The sequence below is a fragment of the Cryptomeria japonica genome, chromosome 3 (assembly GCF_030272615.1).
Source record: "Cryptomeria japonica chromosome 3, Sugi_1.0, whole genome shotgun sequence".
In the NCBI taxonomy this organism is placed as follows: domain Eukaryota; kingdom Viridiplantae; phylum Streptophyta; class Pinopsida; order Cupressales; family Cupressaceae; genus Cryptomeria; species Cryptomeria japonica.
The window spans coordinates 345,797,835-345,812,646 of NC_081407.1; the positions used below are offsets into that span (position 1 = coordinate 345,797,835).

The following is a 14,812-nucleotide window of genomic DNA, read 5'->3' on the forward strand; positions in this document are numbered from 1 at the left end:
ATATTTTGGAAGTTTGTGGCATAGTGATGGTTTTCATTTTTCATTATATGTTGACACGATCTTCTAGTCTCTTGACAAATGTAATGGATATCTTAGAATAACTATGAAAGATGTTGTGTTCGATTCTTGTTAAGTGGTCATATAGATATGTATACACTAATGCATTTGTATGTTCATGTACGCTTTTGTATGTTTTGAGTGCTCTTGTATACTCATGATCTTTCTCGTATACTCTTGTAAGCTTATGTATGCTATGTATGCTTCCGCAAACTTATATATACATTGTTGTGTGATCAATGTGTATTATTTGTATGTTGGACGAGTAGCGAATATGTAGCCAAAAGAAGGGTAAATTTTTAGAAGTAAGCCTCTACTTTAACTTATTTGTCAGTAGTCAACTCAAATGCTTGATCTCTTAATATATGCTTATTGATTGAATATATATATATTCACTCTCTTCCATATCATAGTGTCAATATAATGATATCTTAGATTGTAGATACACTATGTTGCACTAGATTCCATCACCTTGCCAGTTTTGAGATGTTATGCATCCTCGTGCAAGGTCGGTGGTTCTTTGTGTCATACAGAACTTCGAAGAAGTATAATTGTTTCGCAGTTGTTATATCAAAATGTATTATAATTTTTTTGTCCTTGCGTAATGAACAAATTGTTTTAAATATAATTATGTAAATTGATATCTTAAATAAAATGGAGATCCTTACACTTCTCTCCCTTTTTCCTTAAAAAGAATATTATATAGAATACCAGCTTCATCACCTTCCTTTACCCTCCTTTAAAGAAACTTTTCATTATGCAAAATCACTTCAAAAAAAAATTGTCCACCATTGCAGGGATTCACAACAGTATGCGACGAACCATATTGGTTTCGCAGACTGGCATTGGCAGTGGATAAAATACAATCAACAAAGGCAGAAGACACATGCAGAGTTTAGAAAATAAAATGTTCGATAACTGCAGCATGGGATGATCTGTATGCATCTTCACGTACTCTAGGTTAGTCTGCACACTCTAGCAACAAACAGTGCCTTAACCATTCCTCCAACATATTTCTCAAATTAAGCTCTGATACCACTGTTGGGCCATGATTTGAAAGGTAGGTCAGAATGGCGTAAATTTATGGTCTCAAGTTTTTAACAAATAAGATTTTTATTTTTATTTATAGTCAGTGAAGAATACTTTACTTGCCACATGCAGGAATATTACCGAAACCGAAAACTGAATGTATTAACTAAATTAACCTCAAAAGATTGATATTTACAAATTTCCATGTTCCTTGCATACTCACAGAAGTTCCCCTTTTTCCTTGGAATATTGTTTTCACGCTTGTGTTTTAACACATGCTCAATTTGCAAAACTAAGTGTTCTTTATTCATACAAGCCAATGCGACAATCAGAGCTATCGATTTGTTTAGGATGTATAAAATTATTATTTAATTAATGTAAACTTAAATTGATAAAAATCCTTGTCAGCTTATTTGCATTTTTCCACAATTCGTTCACTGTGCATGTTTTCGCAGCTGAAAAACACTGTTACTTCAACTATGCGGCTGAAAAATTTAGTTCACTTTCACTACTCCTAAATAGGCATACAACACAGCAACTGCTTACTCGAGATAAATGATCTCAATGCTCAAACAACACTTTGCATGTCATAGATAAAGAGGGCATTTGTTACGTAATATTTATAATTGGATAAAACCTATCTTGCTTTATTATTTAGATGTATTATTACTATTTTGGAGAACTATTATATCGCATAATTTGAGAATTTACCCTGTTGTAATTATATCTTCCAATTACTTGTCTCTGTTGAAGTTCGATGAAATTGAATCTCCAATGGGTAAATAGTTCCACAATTATGAACTCAGGGAATCAATGAAAATCATGCATATCTGAGCCCTAAATTTTCTTCATATAATTTGAATTCATAATGTTCATAATGAATTTCCACGAAGTAATTATGCATATCAAAAGCATTGCAAATCTGTCTCTTCAAACACACAAAATAAGCTTGAAACACAATTATAAGCATGTCCAAAATTACCTATCTTTGCTATACAGTTCTTTAAATGTGTGCTTGAGATTTAAGTAAAAGAAACTACCAAACAGGTTTAGATCTCTGCCACACATTCTGATTTGTAAGCCCTGAATATTAGATTTTACACTTATTACCAACAAAATTTGCATCAAAATACAACTTCTAGAAATTTATACTCTGCCAATTCATCCCAGGCAACGTCTCGTCTGGGCTTTTACAACTTGAATGGAATTGGCAGTTTTTCCAAAATACATACATACCAAGCAACTGGGGACCTAGCTGCTCTAGGTGTGCATTATCTTCTCAATGCCACAACAAGATGGCAAAGACTTCTTAATCCCATGGATTCTACATCATTGGCATTACAAAATACAATTTCATTCTCAGAGATTAAAGTTTAAAGTAACTTTAGAGAAGCATCGATCAATTGCTCATAGCTGTGGTTTCTTTTGTAACTGTAGAATTTTGAGCTTTATTCCCTGGAAAAGCATTCTTGGAAATATCCACTAGCGACTTGAAGCTGTAAGGTTCATGCATGGCAAGCTCTGAGAGGACCTTTCTGTTGAGCTGTATATTTTCATTCATCAATCCATGCATAAACTCCCCATAGTTCACCTGCAAAATCTCACAAAGAATATCATCGTTATCATGACTTACCTGGGCTAGCATACAACTGATATTTTATCTTTCACAAGCTCTCCAAATATTTGTGATTAAAGAAAGGAATATGATTGCATGAGTGACCACAATAGGTCAATAAGGCTTGTAAATACATCCAGTTACAATATGAAGTAGTAGGGTAAAAACAAGAACCCTGAGAGCTGAGGAAGTGACTTTCAAAGCACTAAAAGCCTAGAACAAGGAGCAAAACTAGAGAGAGGAAAGCCAAAGCAGGAAAAACTTATCAGTAAAGAAAAATATAAACATAAGTAGACATGACGAGAAGACCCTCAACAGAAACAAGTAGCAGATGAAACTAGCTTTGCCACATGTTTGTATCAGCAGTCCAAGAAAAAGAAGAACCAATAGCATCATCATCCATCACCACAACAATAACAATCAAAGAGAATTTTGAAAAGAACATCAAACATGTTAAACCATATACTCTTGCCCCTTGATCAATGCCTCAAAATTTGAAGGGAAATTCCGATGTGATTTCAAACATTAAGTTGAATGCAAGAATTTAATCAGTAAAGCAAGACTTCTCTTCGATCCTAATCCTAATGTGTGTGGAGTCATACTCGAGGCTTATAAAGACTAGCTATTCAAAGCACAGGCCATATTTTGGGACATAGAAGGAGGTATAACTATTTCTATCAATAACATCCATGCAAACATTTTCTATTGAAATCAGAGAGAGTTTGAGAAATTGTATACATTCAACTACACATTTAAGTATACAAAGCAACTGCAGAACACATCTTGAAAGGTTGAAGTCAGAAATGCCATTTATATGTAAAGTAACTAGTTTCTATGGCTACCCAATCCAAATAAGAATGCCTACAACCCAACACATAACTGTCGTTACATCAACCTCTTGTGGAAGACCAAAAAAATGAATAAACTTGTTGCAGACCATTATGATCTTTACCAGGATTATAGTCAAACTAGAGGGCATATCCTACATTTAATTCGGCATCAAATTTAAACTGAACAAAATGTAACTATTGTTGAAGCCACAGGAAAATTTAATACATAGGAACAAAACTTGTTCTCCATAAGAAATTTAAACATATCAATGCATTTGTTGATCTGCGAAGATCCCAAGAAATATTGTAATGATTCTTTATGATGCAGGCAATTTTCTCCAGTGGCAGAGATGTAAAATTCCATTTTGATCCAACACCGTTAAGAAGTTTTGAAAATTAGAAGCTTAATCATAACCACTAAATGTGGGAAGTACCTGAGGTATGTTGTAAATGTTTTTCTTAAAATTATGTTCCTACTTTTTTGTTAGCATCGGAAGTGAATTTTGTGCTTGAGACCTCATGTGAGATTCAGAAGCCAACAAAGGAAAAATAAGCAATGAATTGCTTTGCTATGCAGGTGGTTTGACACTAACTTGGTTAGACCATACTTGGATGCAAATAAAGCCAACTGGATACAGGATTGAACCATCGTATGAAACAAATCACCTTCCTTTCCAAATAATATTAAACTATTGAAAAAAGAATCAAGCAAAGCCCTTGCCTAAATATAGCATAATCCAAAGTTTTAAGGTACTACTTTTGCCTAAATATAGCATAATCCAAAGTTTTAAGGTACTACTTTTCTTTCTAACTTGGCTTTGAAGCATAACCACGTATTAACTTCCCTATCCACCTCTTTCAACTTCTTTATGTTATATCTTGACTACCTTAGAAGGAAAAACATTTATTTTCTATCACTATCTCTTGTATGTGCATTCAGCATGCATAACCTAGAGAATCCTAGAGCATTCCGTCTGGTGTTCTTTGACGGGGAGCCTTTTGCTTCTCTGCTTAACATTACATTTGAGAGTTTGACCAAACAGTGTCCAGCAAGTGTTTGTCATGAATTCTAGCTACTCCTTTTATCTGATAGGATGGAGACCCATAATTTCATTATAGCCAGCATGCGTTGATAAAGTAGAGGTGGTTAAGATATTTTTTCAGTGCATAGTCTTAAATTATGCATTTTAATTCCATCCAACAAGTCAGGACACCCACTACAATCTTTACATAGAGAGGACATCATAGCAAGCCCAAGAGCAGGGCTCGCATCTAGTATATAGCAGCTAGCCCATGAAAGATTATTGTTTGCAATACAGGAGGACTAAGCCACTCAAATAAAAATCTTTTTTCAGGAAAACTATTGCAAACGCTGCAGCGTGTCCTGGTAAGTTTCGCAGGAAACTAGAATGCAAGGTGCTAACTTCTACAAAGTTGTTCCATGAAAATGGTGGCATATCAGCTTCACCTAACAAGAAGCTAATACAAATGCAGGAGGAGCAACAACCATGCATCATTGAGATATTTTTTGCAAGCCTCACAAGCAACTATGTGGAGAGTAAAGCTGATTTCGTTCCGACTAAATTAAATAGAATTTTGACTCGTGTCAATCTATATAACACGTTGGAAAAACTTAAAGGAATTATCAAACTGGACTGCACTAAAAAACACAGTTGGTGACAACAATTTGGTTGAGTCACCAAATGAAAAAAAGGAGATAGTCCAGTAACTAATAGCACAGTCCACGCTTTTAACAACTTCATTGAAGATGGTATTTGTGCATATGGAGGTTTTCCACATAAATGTTTACTTGATGCAATTGAAGAAAGGGAATGGTTAGATTGAAGAAAAGCTTGATCGCTTACTTATCACACACAACTGGACCAACCATCAATTGAGTGATCATGCAGAGATTAGTAAGGCAATACCATGGGATCACAGGCCAATACACAACAAAAATGGCTGTTGATTGCCCAAAGAAGCATCCAGCAAACTTGTGAATATAGAGTTGCCATGCACATGAATCAGTTTCCATGTACATCAGTGGTGGCAATGGGAACAGAAATCAAAGTCAGAGAAAGGGGATCGGCTAGATTTCAGAATTGCTTGATCACTTATCACACACAACGGAGCTAGCCATCTTAGGCGGTCATGCAAACAATAGAAAGGCAATACTATGGGATCATAGGCCAATAAACATGAACATTATGGCTGTTGATTGATCAAAGAAGTGTCTAGCAAACTTGTGAATATAGAATTGTCATGCCCATAGTTGAACTACTCGCCATTAGCAAAAACTCACCAAGGCCTGAAAAAAAAACTCGGGGAAAAACTTGGCCAGTACTCAGCAACTTAAAAACACGCTTAAATTTAATTAAAAATGCATTTTTTTTTTTGCAAAATTCAATGAGAAGATGCATCCAATGAGTCAATAAATGAGAACACAAAAGAAACAAGTTGAGTCTAGATAAACATGAACATTATGGCTGTTGATTGATCAAAGAAGTGTCTAGCAAACTTGTGAATATAGAATTGTCATGCCCATAGTTGAACTACTCGCCATTAGCAAAAACTCACCAAGGCCTGAAAAAAAAACTCAGGAAAAACTCGGCCAGTACTCAGCAACTTAAAAACACGCTTAAATTTTTTTTTAAATGCATTTTTTTTTGCAAAATTCAATGAGAAGATGCATCCAATGAGTCAATAAATGAGAACACAAAAGAAACAAGCTGAGTCTAGATATATTTAAATGCAAAGTGGGTGCAAAATCACATCCTTATGAGGAATGTTGATGGCTAGAAGCAAAATAGTAAAAAGTTTTTGTAAAATTAAAAGTAAATACATCATTACAATTACATCTTCCTCTTCCCAACTCTAGTATAAACTAGGGGAGAGGTAGCCGTAGAACTAGAGGGTCTAGTCCTAGAAGTCTATTGTGGCTATGGGCGTGACGTGACTCGTGAGTGTGACTATGCCTCCTCGCTCAATATGTCTAGCTCAAGTTGTGGCTCGTCTTTCATCTTGGATGAAGCTATGTCTCTACCTGCTCTTGGCACTGGCAATGACTCCTCATCCTCCTCATCCTCCTCAATGTCATCTAGCGTGAAACCAAATCCACCCCCCTCCTCCTCCATAGCCTGCCTCTCCAAATCAGTGATGTCATCCTCTGTAAACAACGGAGGTTGCTCCTATGATGTCCAATCACTGTAAGGATCTATATCATCCAAGTAAATTGGACCACCTACTGTTTCCTCTACCTTCCTTACGCGCAATCGAAGATTATATTGCACAAAGACAAGGTCATTGAGGCGTTTTTGCGCTAACTTGCTCCTCTTCTTCATGTGGATGGCTTCAAACAAGCTCCAATTGCGCTCACATTTGGATGAACTACAAGGCTGACATAAGATTTTGAGGGCAATTTTTTGAAATTTGGGGCATTTCCACCCCAACTTTGCCACCAAGCATCTGCAAAATAAAAAAAATTGAAGAGTTAGAAAGGAAAGAGAAAAGCGAAAACATAATTTATCAATTTATCAATCACTTTAGATCCCAAAATCCAATTGGCAAATGTTATACCTGGGTTTGAGTGGTTCTTCCTCTTATGCCCAGCTCTGAAGAGAATTGCTTACCCCTTGTTTCCTCATAATTTTGGAGTTCGGCCACAATGAGGTCTCTCACCTCAACCTCAAGTATCATCCTCTGAATGCATGTAATGAGGCCCTCCATGACCTCTCCATTAGGATCTGAGTAAGAACCTCCGAACTTAAAACGAGGGTTGAGGAAGTACCCTGTTGCATGAATGGGTTGGTGGAGCTAATTGTTCCACCTCTTATCAATAACTTCTCAAATGGGATCAAATTTGAGTCTATCCCCCTTGCAGTAATTTTTGATAGACTCTTTGGCCCTATCCATGGCCTCATAAATATACCCCATTGGGATTTTATCCCCATCTACCAAGCGGAGAACTTTAACCAAGGGCTCTGACACCTACAATTGAAAAATACAAATTACAAAAAGATTAATTGATGAAGTTACAAATTAGTAATGAGAGACTTGAATCAAGAATAATTAAAAATTCAAGTTTTGAAGTTACCTTCACAATCTCTGCAACCCTTTGTGCAAAATGGTTGTCGAAGACTATGCATGCGACACCCTCTCCTTCAGCCTTCTTTGAATAAGGTGAGTCTAGCCATGCTTGACTCACAAACATTTGTTTCAAAGAATTCAATGCGGCAAGAATGCTTTGCAACGTCAAGAAAATTGTTGCAAACCTTGTGACACCATCTCTCACCAAATCTCTCCCTTGGGTGTGCTCTCTCATCAAATGTAGAACCCAAGGGTGATCCTCCTTGCATCTTCCACAACTGGAGTCACCCAATCAAGTTTTCCTATTTCCTCCAAAAGAACGTCAAGGACGTGCTGCACAAGGTGTCCAAAAAGGGTGCCTATCTTGGAGGATTCTACCTACAAAAGAAGTTATTCTTAAGAAAGATACAACCAAGAAAAACAAAGCCACAACAAATGAAAATATCACCAAAGGTGATAATTCAAAAGGATTCTACCTGCTGCCACATATGCTATTGCATTATCTGTGATGAATTGCACCACATTCTCTACTCCCACCTCCATGACAATGTGCTCCAACACTCCAGCCAATGTTTCTACATTTTTCACCTTACTAGAGGCATCAACCGATTTCAAGAACACAATATTGTCCTTGCAAGCAACCAAAAAATTAATGATGGTGCGGTTTTTGCCATATGTCCACCCATCAGAAAGAATGGTGCAGACATATTTTCTCCATTCATTTCTTTGGTCCTCCACCACTTTTTTTGCCCTATCAACTGCATTTGTGAGCAACCTACAAGAACAAAGTGAAATTAGGTCTTAGTGCACAATTTTGATTTAATAAACAAGAAATCTAAAAAAAATTAAAAATGAAATCAAGTGGACTATTTACTAACCTCCCACTCAAATCCTTGCGAGAAGGGACCTTGTACCCCTTTACTGAAACTGTCATTGCGGTCACCAAATTCAGCCAATAAGGATTGTCTACCACATTGAATGGGATGTTGTTGAAGTACCAAAAATCAGCACATGCAATGTCTGTTTTCTCATGTGCCTCCCTATTCCATCCAATGGCCTCTAATGATGATTGTGCTCCAAGTGTATTCCTGGGCACAAAATAATTACCTATGGACTGTGTCCCTGATGGTGATGAAGCAGTGCCAGGTACTCTACTAGAGGAAGCAGAAGCGATGGGTGAAGTGGTGTTGGGTTTGCAGATACGTGGGCCACGACGAGAGCCCACTATGCCCTGAAGTGCTTCTTCTTTTTCTTCAATGTCAATAGAAGCACCTTGAGAATCAACTATGGCTGATCTCATGGCTAGTTTTACCCTCTCCCTCTGCAATTTCTTCTCTTCCCTAGCTGAAAGTAGGACATTCATTTCTCTTTTTATTTCAGCAGTAGTCCCAATGCATTCTCTAGCATCAAGCTTGTCTATGCCTACAAGGTGGTATTTGAGGAGGTTTAAGCCTCCATGAAGTATTTTTTCACAAATTATGCAAATCACTGTTCCAGGTTCCGGTCCTTTATAGGCATACCTCCAAGCCCTATCTCTAGAACCTTTAGGACAGGTGCCTACATATCCAGATGGGCATGGTTCTAGTGGCCAATTAGAATTTGCCATAATTAATGGTTAGTTAACCTACACATACAAAGTGAAAAAAGAAAGTTAATATTTTAGTTAAACAATTTAGAAAACTATCTAAATTAGTTGAAATAATTTTAGACATCATTCAAAGTTAAAAAAAAAAAACTATTAGGGTTTGATTTTTTTTGAAAAACTAGAGATTCTTCAAAAAAATAGTGAAAAATTCAACAAAACTTGTCAAAAATAGTGTTAAATCTTGTTCCGATGACTCAAAAATATTTTTGACTACTTAGGAATGATTTTCTATTCATCTAGATGCAACAAAAAATAAATAAAATGTTTTTAAAAAGCATAGAAAAAGAAAAAAACAACATGGCAATATGATTTTTCTTGAAAAACCACCTCAAATCCACTTGAAATCTGCCTCAAATCCGCTTCAAATCGATGGAAATCAGTAGTCAAGGGTTTGGAAGAGTTTTTTTCCCCCTCTCAACAAAATAGAACACAAGAAATGAAAAATAACTTGTTTTCTGCCATTTTTTCTCTTTATTCCCAGACGACCGAGTTTTTAGCGCAGACTCACCGAGTTTTTGCAGCGAGTTTAAGTCACAAAAACTTGCAGAGCATAAAAAACTCAGAAAACTCGCCGAGTACTCTGCGAGTGTTCCAACTATGGTCATGCCCATGAATCAGTTTCCATGTACATCAGTGGTGGCAATGAGGTAACAACAATCAAGGTCATGGAATGAACAAATTTACAATTTAGTTAAGTAACATACTAAAAAATGGGAGATAGTGTCTAGTAATTAATAGAATTCCATGCTTTTTAAATCTTCATGAAAATGACATTAGTGACCTAAAATGATAATTCGATGTTATTAATTGAGGAGAGGAATACTACTTATATAGAAAATTACAAGACGATCTTTCCATAACGGAAATGATCGAGAATAGAAAAATGAAAGGCATAAAGGAGACTTCCTATATCTAACTAAAGACAAGGAAGTTTCCAAATACTAACTAAATGACTAAGATAACCATTATATCAATATTATTGTACCGTCCTAAAATTGCACCCATTTGCAATTTTGACTGCATTTGGGTCCTTACCTTAGTGTTTGCACCTGCTTGGGATCTGATTATGCTCATGCCCCTTCCATATTGCATCATTTTTTGACATTTCCTATTCATAAGGCACTTGATCCTTGCCCCATAATAGGGTAGGACCAAGGCGTGGTGCCCTAGTCCTCAATAGGACCATGGTGCCATGCCATGGTCCCCCTCATTTTTGGGGCCCCTTTAACCCATTTTCACATTTCAAATATGAGCGGGAATTCCCTCTCCGTGTTGGCTCATGTTGGAAAATTAATCAATTTTCCCTCCAGACAAGTATATAAAGAGGATTTCCCCTCTTATTTGACATCCATCAATTAGAAAAAGCACACGTGAGATTAAGCATTCAAGTATTCAAAAGCAATTGAGCATTTTCAGTCTTCTTTCAAGCCTTGGAGCAGCAATAAAGTCACATTCAAGCATTGAAGTGGAGATTTACATCCTATCTCATGAAACCCTAATTCCATGTGGAGGCAAGCAAAACTTCACAAGGAGGTATCACCATTCAATTTTCAATCATAATTCAGCATCTCCCTCAAAAGGAGAACCTTTCCTTACTGCCATTTCAATTATCCTTATTTCAATCTCATGGTTAATTCCAAAACCAAGGTTTGACCTAAGGCAAGCCCCTATTCCCAACCTATTTACCTTTCTTTCTGTGTGCAGGAAACAAGTACAGAGTTGTACTTCTTAAAATAAGTTTCATTCTCGGAGACAAATCAAGCTTTTTTGGCGTACGAAAAGTTCGGAGGACCGTGGTGCCGCATCCTCATCCCAACTTTTTGGGAGCTTCTTCGAGGGTCAAATCCGACTCGGTTTATACTGCTTAATTCCAAGTGCCCAGCTCGATCCCGCATCTATAGCTCACCATTTTCTCAGTTCTATTTTCATTTTTCAACATTTTACCTTAAATCAGCATTTCAACTTACAAAAGAGAGGAAAAACATTCACAAAATCAATCCAATCCACTCAGTATGCAGTCCTTGTCTGATTTGTAACTAAATCTAGTGGATTCCCTTCCCTCTTTTGAATGTAAAGGCTCCAAGAGAAATTGATTTGGTGATTCTCCCCTCTATGTTGCAAATTGCCAAATCCAATTTTCCCCTTTACAATTGCAATATTATTTTAATACCCTCCCTTAATGGTCATCCTACTAACTAACCTACAAAAGGTGTGATATAGTCTACAGGTCATTTGGCCATGAATGCATAAAACGCTGCCTCCTTTCCTCAAAACACTCTGCAACATGAGCCTGCTACTGAGACCCTCCTTGATTCTGCAGAACTTCTAGATATGACAAAGTTTACCATAATCCTTCTACCATAGTCCTTCCAACATGATCAGCTTGCCTCCCATCCCTCCCTTTATCCAGAGACACCAAGATCAGCTTCTCAAAACTCGCACAAAAAACCTATCATGATTTTTTGATGGAAAAATCAAAAAACCCACGAATTTTTTTTTGAAACCATCTGAAATATTCTTATTGAGAATACACTTTTGATTTAAAAAAAAAAACAAATCAAAAACTTCTGAAAAATTAATTGTCAAGACCATGAAATGATATTTCGATGTTATTAAGGAGAGGAATACTCCTTATATAGAAAATTACTAGACGATTTTTCCATAATGGAAATGATCGAGAATAGAAACACGAAGACATAAGGAAAACTTTCTAAAACTAATTAAAGATGAAAGACCTAAAAGGAACTTTTTAAATACTAACTAAATGACTAAGATGGCCATTATATCAATATTACAATATGATTTAATATGGCCATGAGGTTTGCCATTGGAATGTTTACTTGATACAATAGAAGAAATGAAATCAGCTAGATTGCAAAAAAGCTTGATGACTTGCTTATAACAAACAGTTGGGCCAAGCATCAATTAAGATTTCATGCAAAGACTGGTGCATACACATGGAAATTATGGCCGTTGACTGAACAAAGGAAGTGTCTTGTAAATTTGAGAATGCATGATTGATATCCCATAGATCCATAACCATGTATATCAATTAGGTTGCTGATTTGTATTCGAATTTAGGGTTCACAATACTGCAGAATCCATGCAAACCCTGGACAAATAAATCTGCACACTAAGGATTTTTTTTTAATCTTTTTTGGGGTTTGACTTTGATTAAAACAGGATTCCTCACCCTAAAAGTGAGTTGTAAAGCATTTGAACACTAAAGAAAACTCATTTAACTTCATCGTGAATGCAAAATACAAAATCCATTCGTTCATTCTTGCTTTGCATTACACAAGTATACCCATATGACATTGATTGTTGACATTATTATTTTAATATTGACCGATGAATATTTATAATGACATTCAAGTTGACTAATTGGCATTGTTGTTTTAATTTTTATGGTGGTTCTGTTTATTATATGATGCTATGTGGTATTCCAAACTTAAAATCCTCCTTTTAGGTTGCAAATATATATATATATTTAGTTTTACGATTTTTGTATGTTTTTTGTACATGTTATATTTATGATTTTTATAATAGAAAAAATGTAAAAAATGAGAGGAATCAAGGAAGAAGAAAAGAGGGAAGGGTTTGTAGTTTGTAATCAGTTCCTTTTAATAATTTATCAATTTTAGATGCTAAAAACTGTATTAAAATGAAATCTAACTCCTTGCCGGCTCCTCCTATGCATTAATCGTTGCAAATTAAACTGTACTAATCCTTGCACATGATCAATTAGCTCCTCTCAAGCAAAAACTGGAAAAACAAAATGAGAGTGGAGGAGAGTGGAAAAGTGAAATGCGTAAATTAAAAGCACTTTTGAAAGGCCATTTTAGTGTTTTAAAGCCAAAGGGGCCTTTTAGTGCATATCTTTTGTTTCCTTTAGTTGAATGACTTTTTAAATTTCTGTTTTTCATGGAGGAGTCTGCAAGTGAAGGCATGGGACTTACAAGAGTGATACGCTTGGACTCAAGTTCATGATTCTTTTCAGGATTGTATTAGCATGTCCTCATTCAAAATAAGTGACCACAACAAATTGCTTCTGCTATCATTAATGTGCCACAAGTCCTTGACAAAGCAGGATGAACCTGTTTGTTGTTGATTCAAGTAGCATCGATCAGATAAAACCATATACCTATCTGTTTACATCAAATGAAGAAAGACGGTAATGCAGATATATATTTCATATGTATGATTCATATATCGAACCTCTTCATTATCGAATTACAATTAATACATGTCCAAACATTATCGGGTTATATTAGAATTGACCCGAATTAGTTATCGGGCTTGTTTGCTTTGATACCGATTCATTATCGGGTGTGTTTATATCGATCTGTTATCATTTACACTGGCACCGATTAGTTATCGTAGACACCGAATGGATCAGTTGCCATTTGTAAAAGTCACGACCAAGTGACATCTTGGTCGGAAAGACATGTCCGATCAAGGTGCCACTTGATCGTGACTACCTTACTATATATGCATCATTCAAAAGAAAGGGGATGACATTGAAATCGATACATGTTCATCCTCCATACCTGCAGCAAAAGAAAGACAACAATATTATTGTCATAGTCATAATACCTAAATATTAAATACACCATCTTGCATATAACTTGTTCATTAAATTGGAAATTGCAATAACATTTACATGGTATCAGAGCCAATTTATCGAACCTAAGGCTATTCAATTTTGTGGAAAATTTAAGAACTAGTTTATATCAAGCATTCTATTTCTCTAATGGCCAATGCTATGAGATTCGAAGATAGACTTGGTGTGGGTGATGATTTCTCCGCATGGAAGTTCAGAATCAAGATGATTCTAAGGGAGAGCAAAGTCGAAACTTTTATCAAGACTGAATCTACGGAACCAGAGACCGAACCTAACAAAACATCATGGTTAGAAGGAAATGAAAAAGCAATCAAGATTATTGTTGATGGGGTGAGAAATAACATAATGCCCATTATAAAGAAACATGAAACAGCTTTTGAAATGTTCAAAGCACTTGTGAACACATTTGAGATATCAAATGCAAGTCGAACTCTGGCCTTGAAGCGAGAAATCAATCATATAACCATGAACAAAGGAGAGACAGTAAACGCCTACTTCATGAGGATCTCAACTCTAAGAGATGAACTAGCAACTCTAGGATATGAGATCCAGAGCAAAGAGTTAACACTCATTGCTCTAGATGGGTTACCTAGTGCATGGGAAACATTTGTCCAGGGCATCAGTGCAAGGGACAAATATCCTGAGTTTGAAAGACTAAGAGATGACTGTCTCCAAGAGGAATCTAGAATGAATAAGAAAGGAATAAAACATAAGAATATAGATGAAGACCTACAAGTCCTAAACACTAACTCCACCAAGCAAAACAAGAAAAGGCAGTTTAGGAAGAGAAAAGGTCGTCAAGGCAAGAACACTTCAAAGAAGGACTTATCTCACATCCAATGCTACAGATGTGATCAGTTCGGACACTATGTTGCAAAGTGCCCGGAAAGAACCAAGCAACATGCTACATTTGCCAAAGCAGGAAA

At 36.1% G+C, this 14,812-nt stretch overlaps 1 protein-coding gene across 9 annotated transcripts in view; it reads right to left on the reverse strand.

Moving 5' to 3' along the window:
- Positions 1-2,123: 2,123 nt before the first annotated feature.
- The window catches only part of LOC131034831 (uncharacterized), a 41,534-nt gene continuing 28,845 nt past the window's right edge, over positions 2,124-14,812 (reverse strand). For all 9 annotated transcript variants that reach the window (XM_057966426.1, XM_057966427.1, XM_057966425.1 and 6 more), the window contains exon 3: positions 2,124-2,677. In XM_057966426.1, coding sequence (XP_057822409.1) covers positions 2,486-2,677 — 192 coding nt within the window. In that variant the 3' untranslated portion in view covers positions 2,124-2,485. The remainder of the gene's footprint in view (positions 2,678-14,812) is intronic.